At 39.1% G+C, this 24,457-nt stretch overlaps 1 protein-coding gene across 2 annotated transcripts in view; it reads left to right on the forward strand.

Moving 5' to 3' along the window:
• The window catches only part of mtpn (myotrophin), a 33,937-nt gene extending 10,618 nt beyond the window's left edge, over positions 1-23,319 (forward strand). For both annotated transcript variants that reach the window (XM_008121775.3, XM_003228199.4), the window contains exons 2-4: positions 13,738-13,851; positions 14,928-15,011; positions 20,559-23,319. In XM_008121775.3, coding sequence (XP_008119982.1) covers positions 13,738-13,851; positions 14,928-15,011; positions 20,559-20,645 — 285 coding nt within the window. In that variant the 3' untranslated portion in view covers positions 20,646-23,319. The remainder of the gene's footprint in view (positions 1-13,737; positions 13,852-14,927; positions 15,012-20,558) is intronic.
• Positions 23,320-24,457: the final 1,138 nt, after the last annotated feature.

Raw genomic sequence — 24,457 nt, forward strand, 5'->3', positions numbered from 1 at the left:
GCCTGCCGCCCGTCTTGCGGCGGCGTCCTCCACGGAGTCGAAGGCGTCTGAGCCGACTGGCACACAGCCGGCGGGGGAAGCCAACGACCGGGTGTAGAGAGGCTCGCCAACCCGGTCAAAAAATCCATCCAAGAGCCGCCAACCGGGGTCCTGTTCCTTCTCGTGGTCACATTATGGTCAGCAAAAAGGGGACCCGTCATGATCCACGCCATGATAGACTCTGGAGCTACCAACAATTTCATCGATAGAGAGTATGCCGACTCTCTGGGATTACAATATCATGATTTCAAGAATGCCCGTGTGGTGCAAGCCATAGACGGCCGTCCCCTCAAGACGGGCCCCGTAAGCCAGTGGTCGGAACCCACCAGGATGTGGATAAGGGAACATATGGAAGAGATTTCCTTCTTTGTTACCGAGGTTCCCCATTTCCCTGTGATTTTGGGAATTCCATGGCTGACACTCCACGACCCTAACATCTCCTGGTCCAACAGAGAACTGCAGTTTGCTTCACCGTACTGCCAAAACCATTGCCTCGTAGCCAAGGTATGCCATGCCACAGACTCCGAGCCCATCATCACCTTGCCAAAGAAGTACTCCGAGTATTGGGATGTATTCAATGAGAAAGAAGCCGAAAAATTACCCCCACATAGACCTTATGACTGTGCCATTGACTTGGTGGAGGGGGCCCCGATCCCGCGAGGGCATCTCTACTCCCTGACTGAACCAGAGCAAGAAGCTCTCAGGGAATTCTTAGAGACAAACCTTCGCAAGGGGTTCATCAGACCCTCTCAATCCCCAGCCGCCTCCCCAGTGATGTTTGTGAAGAAGAAGTCAGGGGAATTACGCTTGGTGGTGGACTACAGAGCATTGAACAATATCACCAAGCGGAACAGCTATCCCCTGCCCTTAATCTCGGATCTACTGGACCGACTTCGAGGAGCCAAGGTCTACACCAAGCTGGATCTTCGGGGGGCTTATAATCTAGTTCGCATCAGAGAAGGGGACGAGTGGAAGACCGCCTTCCAGACTAAATTCGGATTATTCGAGTCCCGAGTTATGAATTTCGGTTTATGCGGAGCTCCCGCAACGTTCCAGCATTTTGTCAACGATATTTTTCAGGACTATCTAGACAGATTCTTGATAATCTACCTGGACGATTTTTTGGTGTTTTCCAGATCACAATCAGAACATGAGAACCACGTCAAAATGGTGTTGCAACGACTGCGGGATCATGGACTTTATGCCAAGCTAGAAAAATGCGCTTTTGATCTACAAGAGGTAGATTTCCTTGGCTACCGCATCTCGCCTCTAGGGCTTTCCATGGATCCAGCCAAAGTTTCAGCAGTATTGGAATGGCGGGCGCCAACTAACAAGAAAGAGGTGCAGCGTTTCTTGGGGTTCGCGAACTACTACCGCAAGTTCATTCCAGATTTTGCCCGCTGGTCCGACCCCATCACTAGCTGCATCCGTGGAAAGCAGCCTTTCCGCTGGACTGATCAAGCAGAGAAAGGGTTCCAGCAACTGAAGAAACTATTCACCTCCCAGCCAATTCTACAGCACCCAAATCCTGGAACCCCTTTTGTGGTGCAAGCGGACGCCTCTGATGTGGCAATTGGGGCTGTACTCTTACAACCGGTGGGAGATCACCTCCACCCCTGTGCCTTTTATTCTCGTCAACTAACCACACCAGAGAGGAATTACACCATTTGGGAAAAAGAACTACTGGCCATAAAGGCAGCCTTTGAAACTTGGAGACATTGGCTAGAAGGGGCCAAATTCCCCATTGAAGTCCACACTGATCATCGTAATCTAGAACATCTAAGAACTGCCCGCAAACTAAATCAGAGGCAGCAACGTTGGGCTTTATTCTTTGAACGTTTCAACTTCCAGATCCATTATGTGACCCCAGCTCAAACCAAGCAAGCAGACGCCCTGTCACGTAAACCGGAATACGCTGCAGGACGCAAGGAGACCTTTGAATCCCAACTGCTACAACCTGAGAACTTTGCCACGCTCACAGTGGGGAACACCAAATCCAGTCCCATTGGTTCAACTTCCCCTACTCCAGGACCCATCTGTGCTCAAGAAATCAGGGCTAGTCAGCAAGCAGATGCCTGGGCGCAGGACCAACTTCGCCAAGGTCTGCATTTTCCCTTTTCGCTTAAAGATGGGCTGCTCTGCTATAGAAATCATGTTTATATCCCACCCGGACCGGGCAGGGAAAAAGCGCTTCGTCTGTGTCATGACTGCAAACCAGCAGGACACTTCGGACTATTTAAAACCATGCATTTGATCCTAAGAGATTTTTGGTGGCCCAAGATCCGCAAGGATGTGGAAAAATATGTCAACACCTGCCCAGTATGCCAGCGCTCCAAGATACGAAGGGAGAAGCCCTCAGGGCTTTTGCACCCCCTTCCTACCCCATCTCGCCCATGGGAAATAATTTCCGCGGATTTCATCACTGACCTACCACCTTCCTGTGGATTCACCACGATCTTAGTGGTGGTGGACCTATTCACCAAGTTAGCCCATTTCATTCCCTGCGAAGGCCTCCCCACGGCCAAAGAAACTGCGGATCTATTTCTTCAGCATGTTTTCAGACTACATGGATTGCCCAAGAGTTTAGTCACAGACCGTGGATCTCAATTCACCTCTCGTTTTTGGAAGGCACTACAAAAACTACTGGGCATAGACTCTCGCTTATCTTCAGCTCATCATCCCCAAACAGATGGGCAAACGGAGCGCACCAATGCCACTTTGGAGCAGTATCTTCGCTGTTATGTAAACTACCAACAGGACAATTGGGCTTCTCTGTTACCACTGTCTGAGTTTGCCTACAATAATGGAGTTCAAGCTTCTACAAAAGAAACGCCGTTCTTTGCAAACTACGGTTTCCATCCACGTTTCTTTCCCCCTGTCATTGAAACTTCAGAAGTTCCCGCAGCAGAGGATTGGCTGCAGGAACTCACAGCGGTGCAACAACTTTTGCTCCAGCAACTGGACCAAGCCAAGGAGGACTATAAACGCCACGCTGACAAACACCGCCAGCCGGGCCCCGAAATCAAGGTAGGAGATCGGGTTTTTCTGTCCACTCGCTTTCTGCCCTCCCACCGCCCATGCCGGAAGTTAGATGCCCGCTTCATTGGCCCCTATCCAGTGGTGGCGCAATTAAACCCCGTGACTTTCAAACTCCAACTTCCGCGTTCAATGCGCATTCACCCAGTGTTTCACCGTTCCCTGCTCCTTCCGGCGGATGGTGTGCGTCCTGATACAGACCAACCGGCCCCCCCTCCTGTTTTGATGAATGGGGAGGAGGAGTTCGAGGTTGAGGACATTTTGGATTCTCGCTTTCATCGCCGCCGCCTACAATATCTCATTGACTGGGTGGGTTTTGGGCCTGAGGAACGCTCTTGGGAAGACGCCTCCACAGTCCATGCTCCTGATCTAACCCGTCGCTTCCATCTGACCTATCCCACCAAACCGCGACCTCGCGCCTCGGGGAGAGGACCCCAGTTTGGGAGGGGCCCTGAGGAGGGGGATAGTGTGATGAACCATGGGCCTTGTAGTCCTGCTCAGGACATTGTAATCCCTGATGAAGATGAAAACTTGGGTTTTTTACCTTCCCAGTCTGAACTGGATTCCTCTCAGCCAGATCCTTCCCAGGCAGATCTGGAAACCTTGCACCTGCAAGAAAGTTGTGCCCCAGAAGTATGTCAAACAACCCCAGAGCCTACTTCTCCCGTGTTCTTGCGCCGGGAGTTTTGTAAACAACAGAGAAGTTTGGATTCAGCTTCGCGCAGGAGTGCGAGGATAGCAGCTAAGAATGTTGCCAATTAACATTGGTTCTCGTGAGAATCTTTAAGGAGTTTAACATCTGGTCTCAGAGTTTAGCTTTCGTTTCTGATTCCCAGAGAACCGCTTTGGTGAGAAAGTTGGACTCTATATAGGTGTTTTGCCCGCGTAGCAACTTCGCGGAGTCAATTCGTCAGCCTACGGAGCGAGTTGTGTCTGGACAGCGCGCTCCGATTCAAGCCTCGCTTCAGCTCAAGCCTTGCCTTGCTATCCAGCCTTCGCCTTGCTTCCCAGCCTTTGTTTACCTACGGACTTTGCCTTGTTTCCCAGGACTAATCCTTGCCTTGTTTCACGGATTTTACCAAGTTATTCCACGGACCTTGTTCTTGTTCTTAGTTACCTTGTTCCACGTTCAAGCCTTGTTTCAAGTATCAAGTTATTTCCTAGCCACGCTCAAGTTTTATGGACTAAGGACCTTGTCATCTCCCCTCACTTTGCTTGGCAAAGTGAGTGTTTCGGTTATTGGATTACAACTTTGGACCTTAATATTTCTTATTGGACATTGCTTTTTTGGACTAATTCTGACCTTTCCTGAAGGGTCTAATTCTGGACTATTTTCTATACTTGTTTTTATTAACTTTATATATTCCTTCAATAAAGATATTAGTTAGATTCTGGCCTCTGTGTATGGTTATTGGTGCCTCTGCCGCCTGGGTCGTGACAGCTACCGGAGCAGCGTGTGTGGACAGCTACTCCTGCTTCCAAGCCTTTGTTCCTGTTCCAAGCCTTCGTTCTCAGCCTTGTTTTCTCCCCGGATCTTGCCTTGTTTCCCGGACCTCGCCAAGTAATTGCCACGGATCTTGTTCTTGCTCCTCGTTCCCTTGTTGCCTTGAATCAAGCTTTGTGTGCCAAGAATCAAGTTATTTCCTAGCCTTGCTCAAGTTCATGGACTAAAGGACCTTGTCATCTCCCCTCACTTGCTTGGCAAGTGAGTGTTTCGGTTATTGGATTACAACTTTGGACCTTACTATTTCATATTGGACATTGCTTTTTTGGACTAATTTTGACCTTTCCTGAAAGGTCTACTTCTGGACTATTTCCTATACTTGTTTTTATTAACTTTATATATTTCCTTAATAAAGATATTAGATAGATTCTGGCCTCTGTGTATGGTTATTGGTGCTCTGCAGCCTGGGTCGTGACAATAATATTGGCATCAGTATTTGAAATTGATGTCTTAACACTGGATTCTAGAATGACTTTTAGACTGCTATTATGAGTTTTTCAATAGTATTGTAATGCATTTAAATTGTTTTTATCTTTCTATTGTTTTAATTGGTTTTTATTTGTACATCACTTTGAGAGCCCTTGTCTCGGAGGCAATACAGAAATATGATAAATATTTTGTCAGCAGTCTTAACGCCTCAGTATTGCATTGGGAAACGGTGGTATAGAAATGAGCAAATAAAGTAAGACCTGTTGCACACAGCTCTCTGTCACCAGAAATATCAGTAGCTAAAAGTGTAATTAAGATCAGGAAGAGGTTATACAGAGTCATCAAACATGGAACCTTCAGCTGTGAGACCTCGCTGCAAAATTCTGGGTAGTCTTAAGACCAAATGCCGAACTGGGTGAATTATTTCTGAAGATAAGGTGTTAAACAGCAAATGTGTGTACGTCTTAAGCCATTCAGATTACATCTAGTGTTGGAGCTCTCCTGAGACAAAATATATTTATGGACAAAACTAGCTGTACCTGGCCACGCATTGCTGTGGGCATGTGTGGTTTAATGGTAATGAAAGAAAAGAGTAGGAGCTGGGTTCTGATAAATGTAATTTTTCCTCCCTTCCTTCTCAACCGCTTTTTCCCCTCTTTTCCCTCTTTGTTTCCTTCCTCTTTCTCTCCCTCCTGTCTTCCTTTCTTCTCTACCTCATTCTTTCCTTCCTTTGGTCTTTCTCTCCTTCTTTCCTTCTTTTTTTTTCTTCCCTCCTTCTTTTTCTCCTTCCTTTCCTCCCATTTTCCTTCCCTCTTTTATCTTTCCTTCCTTCCCTCGCTCTTTCCTTCTTTTCCCCGTTTTTCTTGCCCTACTTTCTCTCCTTTCTTCCTTCTCTACCTCTACCAACTGTAAAACAGGACAACAGGTTTAGCATGGCAATCTGCTCCTATAGCAGGGTTTTTCGTACACAACTATTACAGATGTGTGTGCTTCTATCCTTCCTACTAATTGATAAGTGTAAAAGCAGCAGAGAGGATGCTGTATTCTGAACTGTATGCTTTTTAAAGATTAAAATCAGTATTTTTCTCTGTGATCCGGGAACTTCTGTCTTTATAATGCACAATGCACTGGCTGCTGAGCTAATGCGACCATTTAACTGCTGTTTCATGTAATACAGAAAGCAATACAGTTATAATTCAGTTAACAAATAAGTGTGTTCCTGGATGTTGCTACTATAATGGCAAATTTAGTACTCAGGCAGAAATAAAATGGAAATGAATAGGGATAGTTTCCTACAACAAAGAGGAAAAAGAAGGAGGAGTTCAACATGTTTCTGAAAACATTTTAATCAGAACAATTTGCAGATGTGCAATGAAATGTCCAAGTCAGAAAAAGCCTTGCGTAATTATACAGAAACATTCTGAATTTTTTAGAGACAATTTGAATGGTCCTTCCAAAATGTGTCTAGGGATGAGTTTTGTAATTTGGTAGTCAAACTTACAGGTCAGTGCTTTTTAAAGCATGCTGAGAGCTTATCTGTTTCCCCCGTTTCTCCTGTTTCTGTTTCCATGTTCTCACATATTCAGTAACAGATTTTGAGGGCCCTCTTTCCTAGTTCAGGTTTAATTTCATTGCTTTCTACAGATATGTTGCTGCAACCCAGCATCAAGAACATGTTTTTCTCCAATCCTCCTCCAACTTTCCAGTGCTGATCCTGGTGGGAAAAAAAATTCAGCTAGTGAGATGATTGGGCAAAGCTAAACATCAAAAAGCTTCTTCAAAGACTTCATTAACAACTTCTTCATCACAGCCTTTGTTAACAGTGGTATGTTTGTACATGGATCAGTAGTTGTGTTCCATAGAAGTCGTAAAAGTTGGAGTAACGAATACCTTGTCTGCTGGTGTTGGGAAGGGGGAAGGTGCATTTTTAGACATATCCATTACATGCTAATAAAAATGTAATGAAACATTCTAATGATTTGTGGATGTGTGGTAATTTTCAGTATAAACTGCAATATCTTTTTCATCTTTGCATCACAGTCACATGAAATATATGCATTCATCTACTTTTCTGTCACTTTCTCTGAGGTCACACAAAAAGAAATCAATCCTCTGTAGGCTATATGGTACGCAGAAAGGGCCTTTACCTGATTGCACCGTTTGCCAACTTTCTATAATTTGATTTTAAATCTATGTGATTAGATGAGCCAAACAATTCACAATGTTACATAAATTGCTTGATAATCAAATGTCATCTAAATCTTTGTTTTTAGTCCTGGCCCACTATACTTTAAGGAAGAATGTTACCACATAAATTCAGGGGGGGGGGGGGGAGAAGCTGGTCAGCAGGATGAAAATGAGGCTTGTTTGGGAGAATGAAAGATAATAGTCTTCCAGTAGCTAAAGGATATCATTGGAAGTCAAACATTTTTCTTTGCTGCTCCGAAGAACAAGACTAAATTTGATGGGTTTGAGTTCTAGCCAGGTTTCAGTTGAATATCATGACTTTTTATGATAAAAGCAGTTTAACTAGATTCTCTGCATTAAGCAAAATAATGAACTAGAGTAGGTGTCCTCAAACCTTTTAAGCAGAGAGCCAGTTCACGGTCCCTCAGACTGTTGGGGAGGGGGGCTATAGTTTGGGGAAAAAAATCAATGAATTCCTATACAAACTGCACATATATTATTTATATTGGAGAAAATTTGTCACCAACATAAACGTACCAATATTTGAATGGGAAGTGTGGGCCTACTTTTGGCTGATGAGATAGTCATGTTAATTAGGATTGTTGTGTGTCTTCAAGCTGTTTCAGACTTAGGGCGACTCTGAAGTCTAAAATTTAGGGTGGGGGCAGGCAAATGTCCTTGGAGGGCTATATGTGTCCTGTTGGCCTTAGTTTGGGGACCCTTGAACTAGATCACCGGTCACCAAACCAAGGCCCGGGGGCCACATGCGGCTCATCGAAGCCATTTATCCGCCCCCCGCGACGGCGGCTCCCTCCTCTGCCTTTCCCACCTCCTCCCTCACCTGTTGCGCATCTTCTATAACTTTGCTTGTTTATAATGGTATTTTAATTATATTAATTTGCTTGTGCTTTTGGTGCACAAAGGTAGAAGGGGGTTGGACAAGATGGCCCAAGGTGTCTCTTCCAACCCTCTTTATTATTTTTTGATTATCATTAATATTGAGGTTGTATTTCTTCCTTTTGGTTTTTTAATACTTCAAAATAAGAGGTGTGCAGTGTGCATAGGAATTTGTTTATAGGGTTGTTTTTTTTCAACTATAGTCTGGCCCTCCAACGGTCTGAGGGACCGTGAACTGGCCCCCTGTTTAAAAAGTTTGGGGACCCCTGAACTAGATGATCAATAAGATCTCTTCTAGATTAGTAGCTGTGAGAACATCAAGGGTTGCTAAAATACATTGCCTAACATATTTCATCTACAAAGAAAGGAGTGGACTTCTTTCTTTCCTGACCGGCCTCCCTGCAGCTGCCCCGGGAGGGAAGCCTCGTCCTTCTCCTCCTCGCAGGGTGGAGTCCCTTCTTATATGATCTGTTCCACAGGACTGCATTGCAAAATATCCTATACTAGAGGTTTTTATGTGCCTATATTTGTATAACTATCTCCACATCTTTGGAAGGTGCAGCTTGTGTGGTTAGGGGTAGTAGTAAACTAAAACCTGAAAAACCATTTTTCATGGGAAATGAGACTTAGTTTCAACAATATAGGTGTAATTTTTCTTTCTTTTTAACCCACATTTCTCAATAAATCTACTGGTTTTCAGATGTCCGTTGAATACATTTATCTGACTGTTGAGATAACGTTAGAATCAAAATGATATCTTAGTTTTAAAACAACTGTATTTTAGCATAGGTGTACTCAAAGTGATGGTTCACTGACTTTTTGCACCACTACTTTATGACCCTGTTTTCTGTGGTTTATTCTTATTCCCTTTCTCACCCCAAGTTTTTAACCCAGTGTTCATGTGGCCCGCCCTTGGTTTTATTGTTCTTTTGATTTTGCTTAATGTAGTGTATATTATCTTTTATTGTATTGTTTAATGTGTTATGATTTGTTGTTTTATTTATATTATGTGATATTGTATTGTTCTGGGCATGGCCCCATGTAAGCCGCCCCGAGTCCCCGTTGGGGAGATGGTGGCGGGGTATAAATAAAGTTTATTATTATTATTATTATTATTATTATTATTATTATTATTATTATTATTTTCTCATTCCTAAGCCAAAGGGTGCTTCTTTCTGACAATGTAGCCAGTGGGCATAAATATGGGACTGGTACCTGCTAGTTTCCCAAATCAGATAGCTGGGTGTGCACTATTTCACTAGATAAAATAGAATAATGCATCAGTGAATTTTACCTTGTAAAGTTATTTGCTCAAGGTTCCTTGAATCTGCTCTCCACCTGATGTTCAGAAAGTGAAGAGACCCGATTGTCCTGCTTTTCTTATTTAAACACTTACGTGATGTGGCACACACAATGTTCCATTGCCTTCTGTTCATCAAAGGAAAATGACAAATATATTATCTGTCCAGTATGTAAACATTTTCTTTGCCTTAAATCATCTGGTTTTGCATTTATCAGATTATCCAAAACTCTTCCATCTGCCTAGTGTAAATTTTACCATTGTAATTCTTCTGGTTCAATATCTCACAGACTCTCTTTGTTGCACTCTCTAACATTTGCCATATTCTTTGACATAAAAGGAACTGAATATGTGTCCCAAGTTAAACTATGGGGTGTATCGGTACATTGATAAGACAACGCCTCCAATTTGGGACTATAATTCCCAGATTGTGGTTTGTGGTGGTGTGAGTGATAGTTTAGAGTATTCAGGAGGCATCAGATTAAGGAAGGGATCTATTAGTGTATAGCAGGAATGGGCACACTTCAGACTTCTAGATGTTTTGGACTCCAACTCCCACAATTTCTAACAACCAGTTGGCTGCTCGGAATTGTGGGAGTTGGGAGTCCAAAACACCTGGAAGGCTAAAATTTGCCCATGCCTGGTCTATAGCAACATACTGGATTTTTGTACTTTGTATCTTCTCTAACTTTTTTCCCCATCAGTAAGGTTTGACCTCCTAAAATCTTTTCCTATTATAGCCAGCTCGGAAACTTGAGATAATGTAAGATTTTTGTGAAAATGTTTCCAGTCTTGAGATACTTCAGAAACTTTAATTAGTGGTCAAACTTTCATTTCAACTTCTTCCTGAAGCTTTGACATTCTTCTAGCCTGAATTAAGTTATGTCTTAATTAAGTTAAGTTATGAATTAAGTTTTTCTGATCCAGACACATATTTTTCTTAACAGGTTGTGTGTTACCTATAGGGGATAAAAAAATGTTGTGAAAAGAGCCTTTAAGTGGTTATTTGTGAGATTGTGAAGAATTAGATGTATTGCTGTTCAGAAAAGGTATCAGACCAAAAGGTGTGCATCCAGCAGTCTCAGGGGATTAAGGCATTAGTGTTGATGAGCGTTCTGTAACAATTTGACTGAATTCAGTTTTAAAAGAAATAATGTTCTAGTGGAACAATAGAGAAATGTAAAAGGCAGAGTCAGAAGTACAGATAGTTGGCTTGACTTAATAATTGGAATGAAAAGTAATAAGCATTTTAAATTATAAACTGAGAGTTGCACAATTAAATGATTTATCATTAAATTTATTCATTGTGTTTTTAATGGGCTGATGCCATAGTGCATTGAATGGATAAAGACAATAAAATTTAATTCACTCCTATAATTTGCGATGGCAGATGAACAGAGGAATTTAAATGATTAGACTTTATCAAGAGTGTTACTCAAAATGAGAAGCACAGTATCTTTCATTGAGTCTTTGAATTCTTAGAACTGAAAGGTATGTTGAGCATTTCTAGAATTCTCAATCAAGAAAGAAGTAACGATTAGGGTTTTTGTGAGTTGGTTCTTTCTCCTTGCTTATTAAAGAAACATGGTCAGCCCATATTTGGAAAATGGTGAACTGCATTCTTAGAATGTGCAGCCAATTTCTAGTTGGGGATTGTAGTCCATTGTGTCTCAGTGTATAGTTATTAGAGTTAGAGCTCTTAAAACATGTTATCTATTGACCACAAGCAATGACTACCACCAGGCAATCATTTTTATTTCACATATATGCATAATTCCTTGGTGTTCATATTAATGGTGTGTATTTTCCACCATTTGGGTTACCCATGTAATTTTTTGTACTGTACTTTTAATTAAAATAGAGCATTGCCATTTTCTGTCCTTTACCTAAAATACACTAACGGCATGCCTGTGGAGAAGGTTGTAGATCTCAGTTTTGTGTCTAAAAATATTATCAAAATGTGGAGTTATAAGAAGACCATTTTAAGGTATTCAGAGTTTATGAACTGTTGTAAGATCAAGCTGACAGATTGTCTGCGGGTGCATCTACACTATAGAATTAATGCAGTTTGACACTACCCTAACCGCCATGGTTCAATGATACAGAATCATGAGAGTTTGGCCTTCTCTGCCAGACACTACTGATCTGAAGGGTGAAGATGTTAATTCGAAATTGAAAAGGGGGAGAAAAAAACTTCACCAAACTACTACTCCCATGATTCCATAGCATTGAGTCATAGTAATTAAAGATGTCAAACTACATAAGTTCTGGAGTCCAAATGCAACGTGAAAATTAAAAGAACTGTCTGGATACAGCGGTAAAATGTGATTTCTAGGTGAATAATTACAACAAGTATTGCAGTTGATGGACCTTTAGATTGTGAACAGTTGGCTAGGAAAATATGATGACTACCTCTGAATGGTAGGCAGGAAGAGTTGTATAAAAATGAAAGTGAGAACACTTTATGCTTGGTAAAGTCAAGTAATGAAATAGAACAACTATCACATGGGCAGTAGTAATGTTCAAGGCATAATGGATTTGAGTAATCTGCATTGAATTCAGGGTAATTTAAGTGTCCAGTTTCATTGCATATATTAGGTTAGAATATTCTATCACCGACGTTAATTTTCTTGCGGCTGATGTTTGTTTTTTTAAAGAAAATCAATACAAATGACTTGACTTATCTATGAAAGCAATAATTGTGCTTTGATTTTTCTCAGATTTTTTTACTGCATTCATATACAAAGCAAAAAGATTTTAATGTATTTTGTGTACCATATATACTTGAGTATATGCCGGGTTTTTCAGCCCTTTTTAGGGCTGAAATATAGCCCTCCTTGACTTATACTCAAATGAAGGTCCTGGCCAGCTTATATTTGGGTTGGTTTATACTCGAGTATATAGGTAATCAGGGTTGGACAGTCTTATCTTATTAAAGTTTTATTATCTTAAATTACAGTTTTATGTAAATATTCAAAAGCATTTAACCTACTGATGCCTCAATTACTGTAATTTTATTAGCCCCTATTTTTTATTTTTGAAATTTACCATTACCTGCTGCATTTCCCATCCACATCTTATATCCGAGTCAATAAATTTTCTCAAATATTTAGGTGCCTCTGCTTATATTCAGGTTAGCTTATACTGGAGTATATACAGTAGTTTGTACTGTTAAAAAACCACTCAGAAAAAACCACTCAGGGGAGTGGGGGTGTTTGGAATGAAAGTTATCTCACTTTTCTGTGCAAATGCACTCTTTAGTTAACTATGCTCTCACCATTCCACTCTCATACTGTATGCTGATGACACCCAAATATATTTCTCCATATCTTCAAAAACAGCTTTATCTTAGGATAGTATGTCTCCTTGGAATCAATGCCTGGAGCAGGTAATGGGCTGGATGAGGAAAAACATATTGAAACTGAATCCAGACAAAACAGGTGTGTTTGCCATAAAGGGTCCTCATCTGGGGTCAGAGGTGTGTCAACCAGTTCTGGATGGGGTTACGTTCCCCCTGAAAGACTGTGCTCACAGCCTGGGACTGCTCCTGGATCTGTCTCTCCAAATGTCAGCCCAGGTAGATATATAAATAAATATGAGGCCCCTAGAACCATAAGAAATGAATTCACTGTTAATAACACATTTTCAAATTTCCCCCCTTAAAAATCAAATCCCCTTGTGGCCTATGTTGGGAACCAGGGCTCTAGTGCGTCTGAAGTGGTATGAAATCTACAAAAACTCATGCTAAAATAAATCCAATTTCCATGGTGCTGCTAGATTTAAAAAGACCTAGATTCTTGACATAGGATTGTTTTGCCAACAATCTTAACTTTGCTATACCCTCTGGAAATATCATTTTATGCGTTTATTCCTTGATTTACTGTTTGCAAATAATGGTTTAGAATGGAATTTTAAGATTTTTTTTTCTTATGGTACTGTTTCCATTCTTCCTTTTCCCAGTAGCCTTTTTTTTGTTTTTGTTTTTTGGAAGAATGGAATTAAGTAATTATATGCTTTTAAGCTTGTATAATGTGTTTGTTTAAACATATTGTTGATTTTTATTGATTTTGTTGGGGCATTGAATTTTGCCAGTAGTATAAGCCGTCTTCAGTCCCCTCGAGTGAGAAAGGCGGGGCTAAAATGCTATAAATAAATAAATAAATATTCATCATCAGTTTCTTGTTTTGTAGCAAGGAAGATGAAGGTCCTATTGCTTGAACCGGCTTGTATTCAAGCAATTGAGAATTCCCCTTTGATTATGTATCATTTTATTGCTGTGATAACAAAAAGTTACATTTCACAAAGGGATATTTTTAAAAATTATTAACTTTTCTTAATGCTGAAGGGTGAAGATGTTAATCGGACATTGGAAGGTGGGAGAAAACCTCTTCACTATGCAACAGATTGTGGACAGCTCGAGATCCTGGAATTCCTTCTACTAAAGGGAGCTGATATTAATGTATGTTTATTAAAATCAGTCAGGCTTGCACAAAGTTCTGTTTGGGGGTTGGAGACAAATGGTAGTGTTTAACATTCATAATGATATTGAGGCATGATTGCCCCAATGCACACACAAATTGTTTTTATTTTAGTGTTGTAACTTATCAAATATGTTTTGCATGTGTTCTAAAATAATACAGAAAGTGGATAATAGAGAAATGGTGGCAAGTGAGTATATGCTATTGACAATAATGTTCCTTCTACTATGTTTAGTAGTTTGAGGAACCTTTCTATCTCTAATCTTCATTGTGTTGGTGGTTACTCTTGATAGTTTAAATATCGGAACAGTTCAACAGAATATCACACATATTATTGGAGTAGAGGTTTTTACCTTAATGATAGCATATAATATAATCCACTGTGATATCTTAAGAGGTCAAATAAATTTGCTTTCATATTTTCTATTATTTTGAGAAGTAGAAATATATCCGTAGCTCATTTGAAGTCACATATTTCACTAACCTTGTGATGGATCTCTTTGATACAAGGCAAAAAATTTTCCCTGCCCTCCCTTTTTAAAAAACATGGCTGGTGATGGCATTATTTGTAGGGAAGGATGAGCAAAGAATGCTTGTGCTTTTCTCCCTGATCACCATGTAAAGTCACTTTTTCCCGAGCCATAATCTGAAATAGAAACTAAGCTTTTCTCAAGAGTATAGTGTGTAAAGGAAAGGCTTTTGTGGAGTAAAGGACCAAAACAGTCTCTTGCCTACTGCCTTTTCTGTCAGCACCCACATTTTCATTAAACACAGATTTAGTCAAATGCTTAGGCAGGAAGTATTCTGGTTTTAGTTATAACTGATTATAAATAGATTTTCTGGACAATAGCATGTTTTTGGAAGATGCCAAGAATTAGATTTCTATTTCACCAAGTAAGAGAAAAGCATTGTGACACTTTCTTGTGCATCCAGCGTTCTGTGTATTCATTCTAATGTCATTCTGTTTTAATACTGTTACAGCTGTATTACAGCTAGTCTATAATAAGTTATACATGGTCCACTAAGAATTCTTCAACTTCAATTCTTCTTTTTGTAGGCTCCAGACAAACACAATATCACTCCACTTCTTTCAGCAGTTTATGAAGGCCATGTCTCTTGTGTGAAGTTGCTCCTGTCAAAGGTGAGAACTTTAAATGTGCCTGATACAGGACTTGCATTTTGTTTTCCAAAATGTCATAATAATTACATTAATAAAATGCTGAATATACTATAGGTACTATGTAAAATAGTGTAACATCTATAGGGTTTTAATTTTAAAAGAGACAAAATAAGAGATTGCCTAGTAATAGCCATCCTGGGATCATCAGTTTATAAACTGATTATGCTATTTTACTACGATTTGGTCATCAAAGTGTCCAGATAACCATTGTCTAAGCACAGATTCTACTTTGCATAGATCTTTCTGTATAGGCACTACAGCTTTTTCAAACTGGAAAATACAAGCATTTTTAGGAACCTTTCCTCTCACAGGTGCAGGACATCTCTTTGCTTCTGTTGAAAAAATATTGTAGTGTTGTAAATTCTAATTATAATGCTTTATTTATATTCTATATTAATATTTTAATATTTAATTTTATAGAATCCTTATAGAAATAGCTGAGGATTCATTGGTCTCCACAATTACTCATGATGCCAGTCTTGCTCAGTAATTTTTTATTTTAAGTATCTATCAGGTTTTACAAACTTCACATTGACTGGTGAGAAAACAATGAAAAAAACAGAGGCAGTTTACTGGAGAGATTCAGTTTTTTTCAATCAAGATCAATAGTTTATGACCTCAATTTACAAAGTATTTTAATCACATCAGTGTGAATCAGCTGTGTTAAAAATAAGTTGTGATATTGCCCAAATTTATTACTAAAAAGCTACATAGCTTTTGACATCTTACGTCTGATGAAATAACTACTTCCTATCTTCTACAATCCCTTTCCCCAATCACGATTCCAGGCATGTGTTTGCTGCATCCATGAATTGCTGTCGAACACCTGCAAAGTGGGGAAGGGCATACAGAGAAAAAGCAATGGATAGGGGAGGTATAAATTTTCCTTGCCTGTGCTAGCCACTTCACAAGCTGAATGCCAAATGTCTACTTTGACCCTGCTGTAGCCATTTTGGATGGGTTTGTTTTGTTTGCTATTACCACCAAACTGTTGCCAATCATGCATGATGATATTCCTCTGCCATACTATTTTATTGCTAAATAATCATTCTCAAATCACCTAGCCTTATGGACCTTTTAAAAACATTATTCCAGTTCTCTTTTGAATGCTTCCCTATATTCTAGCAGCATTGCTGAAATTTCTACATCAGATAGGAATCTTCTCTTATTCTTTGCCTTAAAGGTCAAGATGCATCATTTCAACTTGCCATGAGCAATTTTTAAAAAAGAATTCTATATAGCTTTCATAATATAATGTGAATATAAACATAAAGACCACTGTACAATTTAACAGAAACAGTGCTTATTCTTTTCAACTTAAAGCTGTTTTTGCAAGTACTGCATGAACACCCAAACTGTATATTGTTTCTTTCACCCTTTGTTCCTTTTGTGTTCTTCCGTGATACTACTCTCCTGAAATATTTTTTCCTCCAAAATGTAAAAAGTGACAGGTTGAAATAGATTTGTTATTTCACCATAAAATAAGGTGTACTTGGAAAACTTCAAATGCTAAGATTGCAGGTGATTGAGTGTTCTCAGATGATGCTGACACACTAATCATAGTGTTTGGCTCTAGTCTATTACAGCTATGATTTTGACAGAGTGGAGTCATTAAATATCTTTGGGCCGCACTTGTATGCTTGTAGTGCTTCAACCTGCCTGACATCTTTAAAATACAAAAGTAGATAAAGCAATGGAAAGGCCATCTAAGTTGAAGGACAAAAGCAACTTTTCTTCTAAACTGTTATTAGACCATTCTGTGTGCATGGATCAGAACTCAGACCAGGGTGACAGAATCTCCAAAACATAATTTAGCTCTCATGCCCACCTAGATTTTGTAGTCCAGCATTTGTACAGTTACTGTATGCACGCCAAAATCAATAATTGGAGAACTACTGACTATAACATCATTTTCCTCTGAGAAGAAAAGCTACCACTGCTTAAAATCAAGGTCATATTTTTAGCCCATATTAAGCTTCAAATCAAGCAAAATTCTGAAATTCTGACTTTTAGGTATCTAACAGAAATTCAGTATATAATCAAATCTGATCTAAAAGTGTAGAAAAGGGTAACTTTCAGTAAGACACAAATAATAAAGATAGCTTTTTGGTTTTATTTAAAGCAGAGTGCTCACATAGTTTCACATTACTCTGATTTTTAAACAAGGTTTTATATAGGATCACACCTATAAATACATGTTATAGCAAAAGTCTGCTGCCTGGTATTTGGCCTTTGATGCCTTTGAACATATCTTCTGAAAGCTGTTATAAATCTCACAAATAATTTTGTCTTCCTAGCAACGGGAACACATTTTCACCCAGAAAGTGCCTGTCCCTTTAATATAGTCGTTATAGTTTCAAAAGATCCAAGTGCCAAATCAAGGAGCCACCACTAGATACAGCAGGCTCAGGAATGCATCTGATTTTAAAAATGGATTTTTAAAAGAGAGAGTTTGAGATTCCTGTGTGCTATTTAAGCATAAAACGTATACTTCCTGGTGACCCTCAAAATTAAAAAGGCCCTTTTTTGTTCTCTCCTCCCACACCCCAAGTGGAGAACTGTAGCTGAAAAAACAGCAACAGAAGCTATATACTGCTTGTGCACTGCTATTTGTCCATCCCTACTTTAAACATTCTATACAACGAACTACGCTCACTGTGTCTTGTTCCACTGGCCTTTTCCCCCAATCTGCTTGTCTGCCAACTGCAGCAAACTGGATTCAGTTTTTGCCCAGGGTTAGCATTTGACAGGTCAGAAAGCATTAAGTCACAGACAGCAGCAGTCCAGAAACATGGCAAATGATGAATAATATTTTCAAGTACATTGTAGAACTGTAGAAAACATGCCCTTCCTTCTCACAACAAATGAGGACAGCGGTGATAGAATTTTAAAAGTATTTGCTGAAAACAAAGAAATCTACATGATCTTACATGTGTTGTACGTATTTAAAATATCCATGCTATCACATATTGCATTTACAAAATCCTTCATTTGCTACACAATACACCTGTAGTAATTCGATTTGTTTTGGCTTCACATTTTGTGATTTATTTATTTATTCATTGTATCAGAAGCGGACTGAGAGTACAGTTCAAAAACACAAAGTTAAAAACTTGGCATTATGCTAAATGTTCTTTGACCAGTACCTGGCCACTCTGGTGTTGCTATAAGAAGGCCCTCCATTGTGCATGTGGCAGGGCTCAGACTGCATTGTAATAAGTGGTCTGTAGTTTGTTCTTCTTCACACTCGCATGTCGTGGACTCCACTTTGTGGCCCCATTTTTTAAGGTTAGCTCTTCATCTCATGGTGCCAGAGCGCAGTCTGTTCAGCACCTTCCAATTCGCCCAGTCTTCTGTGTGCCCAGGGGGAAGTTTTTCATTTGGTATCAGCCATGGCTTGAGATTCCAGGTTTTAGCCTGCCACTTTTGGACTCCCGCTTGCTAAGGTGTTCCTGCGAGTATCTCTGTAGATTTTGTGATTAAAGAAGTTTAGTTTGAAAAATGGCAAGTTATCAACATCACAAAAGTGGTTCCCAGATTCTATAGATCAGTCTTAAAGTGTTATTATTCCATCACACACATTTCTCTACCTATCTACATTTTGATAACGTATATTAATGACAATAACTGAAAAGAAATTTCTTGCATTATTATACTGGCCAAACAAAAAAGGTTAATCATCTTCCATCCTATTCATGATAGTCCTTTTAGACTACATAACTTTCTAACTTTTATATTGTTCCCCTGTGGTTTATCTATCAACATAGTGCATGCTCTTATTTTATTCCTTGTCTAAGTAAAGTTCACAGAATTCTATGTCCTGGGTGTTTGATTCCTGGCAGAATTAAGCCAGAAAGGTTTTCAGTCTCTTGGACAGAAAGGAGAATAATTACAATAATTATTTTAATCAATTATTTGTGCTCTGCATGTGTATTTATTCTTCCCTTGGCTTCCTGCAAATTGTGGCTGCTCTTTTTACAGTCTGAATGCTCCCAGATTATTGCACAGATGTGACTGTGGTAGCAATCTGCATTTTGTTTGCATCTATCATGTGTTTGAAGTATTTTAAAGGATTTGGAATTTTCAAAGTTTAATTATCTCTTAAATTGTTGCATCTCCCAGATAGTAACTGTTGGAGAATGTAATATTTTCAGACTGCTTTAAGTTTGCACGTTGGAGTACAGGGAATGCTACACAAGGCTGATTTTATAAAGAGCTCCAAAGGAGGTTATAGTTACTTGGATTCCATTTTTATTGTATTTTTTTAATTTCAGCATAAACTATACTTTGAGTCTTTGGTGTTATTTACTAGTCTTTGCAAAATACATGACCGAATTCTAATGTATATACATTTTAATTGAAGCACAGATTGCTTGAGTATGAGTAGTGAGTATAGCTATATTTGGAAAGTATTTTTAATTCACTTTCTTCTATTCTTGGCCATGATTGTGAAGCCAATTGCTGTTCTTGCCTAGAAAATATCCAATGTGGCTGAATGGTAAGCCAACATTTATGTAAACTCTATTGAGTCAATCTATTCTAGCTAGTGCAAGCAATTGATTTTAGTCCATATTAGAGGTTAAACTGTTGTTGCTGCTGCTGATATTATTATTTACATTTGTTGAGTTCTGGCAGATAATGTTTTCCTGAATCTTAGCTGGCACCTTAAGACAACTGTTGCTGGATAGTTTGGTTAAAATTGGTGTGTGGTAATACTTTTAAAACCCTCTGGATTATTTAAGTACCTGAGATGTAAAAGTGTGTGCATAGGATAATGAAATAAAGTTTTCACAAATTTGCTTAAGCTACACTTAATGTGCTGTGTGAAGTGTGGAATTACTTAAAACCTATCTTTCCAATGCTGAATGGTTTGGAAGTTACCTCTTTCAAAGCTCATATTTAAATACAGTACTAATCAAACATGTGCAACCCTAGCTGAAGAAATTCCATGTAAACTGTAAAGTAAGAAAACCACAGAAATTATTTAAAATACTTAGCTTAGATAGATTTTTTTTCCGTGTCAGGAGCAACCGGAGTTGCTTCTGGAGTGAGAGAATTGGCCATCTGCAAGGACGTTGCCCAGGGGACACCCGGATGTTTTGATGTTTTACCATCCTTGTGGGAGGCTTCTCTCATGTCCCCTCATGGAGCTGGAGCTGATAGAGGGAGCTCATCTGTGCTCTCCCCGGGTGGGATTCGAACCTGGCAACCTTCAGGTCAGCAACCCAACCTTCAAGTCACAAGGCTTTTATCCCCTAGGCCACCAGAGGCTCCACAAAGATAGATGACTACACGTGTGCCAGCATTTTCTCATTACAAAGTGTTTCGGTACATATAATCCCCCTTGTTCACATAGGAAACTTTGTATCTATGCAATTTTGAAAAAAAAAAATGAAAATGTTTAGGAATCTCTTGCACAGATGGCCATTTGAAGAACCATAGTTACACAGGTAAGCAACCTGTTCTTTCACCTCTTTCTCTAAAGTGACAGCTCTTATCTCTTTACAGGGTGCTGATAAGACAGTGAGAGGGCCAGATGGACTAACTGCCTTTGAAGCCACTGACAATCAGGCAATCAAAGCTCTTCTCCAGTGACGGATGGACTGAGATCTAATGTCTCTCCTGTGGCCTCACACTGCTGCCTGTCTATCACTCTTTGTATCTTCCAGCTTCTTCAGCTAAATATTGGAGAGGGAGGAAAAATCACAGTAAATCAGACTAGCTAGGTACCTTTATCAGAGAAGAGAGAGTAGAAATCCATATAATTGATGTCTTGTCAGGACTTTGTTCAGGGTACAGTCTTTCCCCAAAATTGAACCTTCTTGAGCATCAGGAGAAGAATGTGATCTGACATGCAACCTAATGAGCTTCTCTTGTTCTGCTAAGACATGCTGAAAATTTGTGAGATGGATGCTCCATTCTGTATTTTTTCCGACTTGTGAAGGCAGGGGTTGCCCAGTGCTGTTCTGCTGCTACCTACCAATCAAGGCAGTGGAGCAGCTTTTCTGTAGTCCTTGTGCCTTAAGCAACAGTCATTTGCTTCTAAGGTCCAAGTACTTAACAACTGGATGCCATGCTAATTTGTGACTGCCTGTTTTAATAAGGACTGTACAGTAAAAGTAGGGCTACATCTCCAGCCAGTGGTACTAAGCGGGGTGATCCAAATCATGGGTTTTTTTTCCACCATCCAAGACATTTAGTTGAGAACCAGCCAGATGATACACAATGCTTAATTATGGAAAAGAGTTACCCTTAAAGGCGCCCAGATGGAACTTCCTCACCCAGCACATCATAAAATATACTGGAACAAACTTGACTGCTCCAGACCCATTGGTGCTAGAGGATGATTGTTTTTCCCTTCACGATTTAGTCACAAAACATCTTAACTACTAAAGAAGAAATTGCTATCAATTTAAGTTCATTTATTTTCTTAAAGAAGGCAGAAGCTTTCTTTGTCCTAGCTTTAACCTTTATCTCATAAATTGCATGAATTTTTGAAATGAATTCTAATTCACTATTGTGGCATTGGGTCTGGAAGAATAGTACAGGTTGAAGGGTCATGTTCCCAAAGGAAATAATGACATGTTGCATTTACAGCCTGGTAAAGCCTGTTTGTTTATACAGCTCATTTCGCAAATATTCTTCATGATAGCTTTTTAAGGGACATTTCATGCATAAGGCTTTGTAATATACAAATATGTGGATTTAGGGATGCCAGGGCAATTGGATATTCATATTCAGAAATGTGGGTAGGTTTTGTATCATAATGTTAAAAACTTCCCAGTGAAACTTCCACTGGCTTTGCATCTATCTGTGCAATATTGTATCTCGATTGTCATCCATTTATTCTGGTGTCCACACATTTCATTGTATTGAATGTATTCTTTTTTTCCAATTTTTAAAATATTTCCTTTGAATTCAAGAATGCAAGCAAATATTTACTGTAATAGTCTTGTCAAAACAGAATTAAGAATACATTCTCCATAGGCAATGTGTAATTGTGACTAATATTACAATTTAATCAAAATTTTATTTGCCCCTTATTACCACCCATAATATTCATGCTATGAGGTGAACAAAGTTAATTATCTAAACACAGTCTTACAAGTGCAACCATATAATCTATTTTTTAGCTAAGGCAGGAATGTGAAGTTAAAATAAAAGTGTTGCATGCCAAGTGTGTGTAAGCACACATGTTCTCTTTTCTGTTTTACAGCCAAAGTGCTGTTCAAAATCTGATTAGATTATAATCCAGATATTGTTGCTTACAGTTGACCTAGTCCACTTGAAAATTCTTCTCACATGAAATGAAATGATTTTTTTTGTTTTAAAGGTGAAATTCTTAACTATTGCTTCATAGCTAAGTATTACAGAAGTCATCTGTAGTCCTTATATAAAATTGAATCATTTTGAGCTTTTTTTCTAGCAGTTCAGTGTCTGAGCTGCTCTACCTACTTACATCTTTTTTCCCCATAGTCATCTCACTCCCCATCCTACACATTTCATTTAGGAAAATTGATTATGATGAATAGTTATCAAGTAACTTTTAGTCATTTAAACATAATTGTTAAAATATACACAATACTTGTTCTTTAAACCAGTGAAGTGTTTCTGCAGTTCACTGCATCTAGGCCGCTGGGTTCTATAACAAACATTAAGAAAAAACTAACTGGGCTTTTTTTAAAACTGAGAGATCATGTGCTATTGATATTCTGTTTTTCTGCAGAACTAAAAATGGTAGCTACCAATGTCTCATACTGCTCTTATATTGCAAAAACTCTTTTGAGGCCCTTTATCTAATATGAGGTTTCAAAAGTATTCCAAGTTAAATCCAGCAGTAATCTCCCTCCTTGCAGATATCATTTTAAAGTTCTGTCTTACAGTCTTAAAGCTTTTTGCTTCCCTTTGTATAAGCATTGCTTTCATAACTTAGTTTTTGTTCTTCAGTGCAGTACTGAATGGGTTAATCGGTCAATAGAAGAAGCTGGTAAGAGTGGAATGTCCTAGTTGAGCAGTTGCAGTGTTGCATGCAAAATCTCAAACAGAACAGTCTAATATTTTATAAATGGAGAAACAATCATATCTTTCTACCCAGTGACAGAAGAAAAGTAGTGCTTTGTGCATTTTGATATTTGACCTTTCCACAATGTAACTATTTTGACACAGTTTGGTTTATCATTATCATGGTTCATAGAAATCAGACTGCTAAATGATACTGTGTTTGTGTTGCAAGAATGAATGGAATAAACTTGAATTGTGTTATAGAAAATTCAGTCTTTTTTATTTACCTCTGTACCTTTTCCAAAGTTATCTCTCTCTCTCAACCATCTTTCTTAGAGTTCTGCTGTACTCTGTATTTAAGACCTTGACATCTAATTTAGATTTTGTGTTGAGCTATAACCAATCACTCCTGATGTCATTTTATGGCCAGTTAGACTGTCCTAAAATTCTGGGAAATGTCTTTCTTGCTTGTTTAAACAATTTGAAGGTTGCAGCTGTAAATGGAAACTACACTGGCTTCTGAATGTGATACATGATCATCATGCTGTTGCTGATATAAGAAAAAGTAAACCTGTCTTTTTCCTTCCTTGTTGCATGTCCCCGGAGACATTATTCAAACTGGCCCCATCATATTGTGGCTTCCTTAAAAGAATCCTGAAAAGCATATATTTGTATTTGAAATCCTTCATTGTCGCCCTACTGTTCACAGCTTATACTTGAATGTATTTGAGCCTGGTGAAGCTACAAGAAAAGGTTCCTAATCATGTGTTTACAACATGTGAATTAGAATTACTGGTTGCTCAGCAGTTATGGCAGTTTGGGGCAATTAGTCTAACAACAAAACTTTGTCATTATGTTTCGGCTTTAAGGATGTATACTTGTTATAAGGTACCTCTCAGCTATTAATTTGTAGGCATATATATGAACCACACACACTTAACCTGTCTTATTCTATAGCCTAGTTTGGGGAAAATGTACCATGAAGGAGAACTATACAGGCAGTGGCTGAGTTACAAGGATTCGACTTATAAATGACTCATAGTTAAGAATGGAGGTGAAACAATAGGAAGTGAAAGAAATCTACTAGAAAGGGAAATTCACTACTGGAAGAGTTTTCATGGGAAAAAAGTGTCTCCATTGAAGCTTTATCATCAGTCATTGTTTCTAAAACAAGCCACATTTTTTGAAAATTAAATTGTCAGGGACAGAAATGTGAAATCTGCCCAGACACCAAAACAAACACCACAGGGGTGTTAACCCTTCCCTATGCTATCCAAAGCATATTCATATTCATTCTCTCTCTCTCTCTCTCTCTCTCTCTCTCCCTCTCTCCCTCTCTCCCTCTCTTCCTCCCCCCCCCCCCCGCTATAGGTATATGGCTGGAGTTACACTTTTAAAATGTACCT

Source organism: Anolis carolinensis, chromosome 5, assembly GCF_035594765.1.
Source record: "Anolis carolinensis isolate JA03-04 chromosome 5, rAnoCar3.1.pri, whole genome shotgun sequence".
Classification (NCBI taxonomy): Eukaryota; Metazoa; Chordata; class Lepidosauria; order Squamata; family Dactyloidae; genus Anolis; species Anolis carolinensis.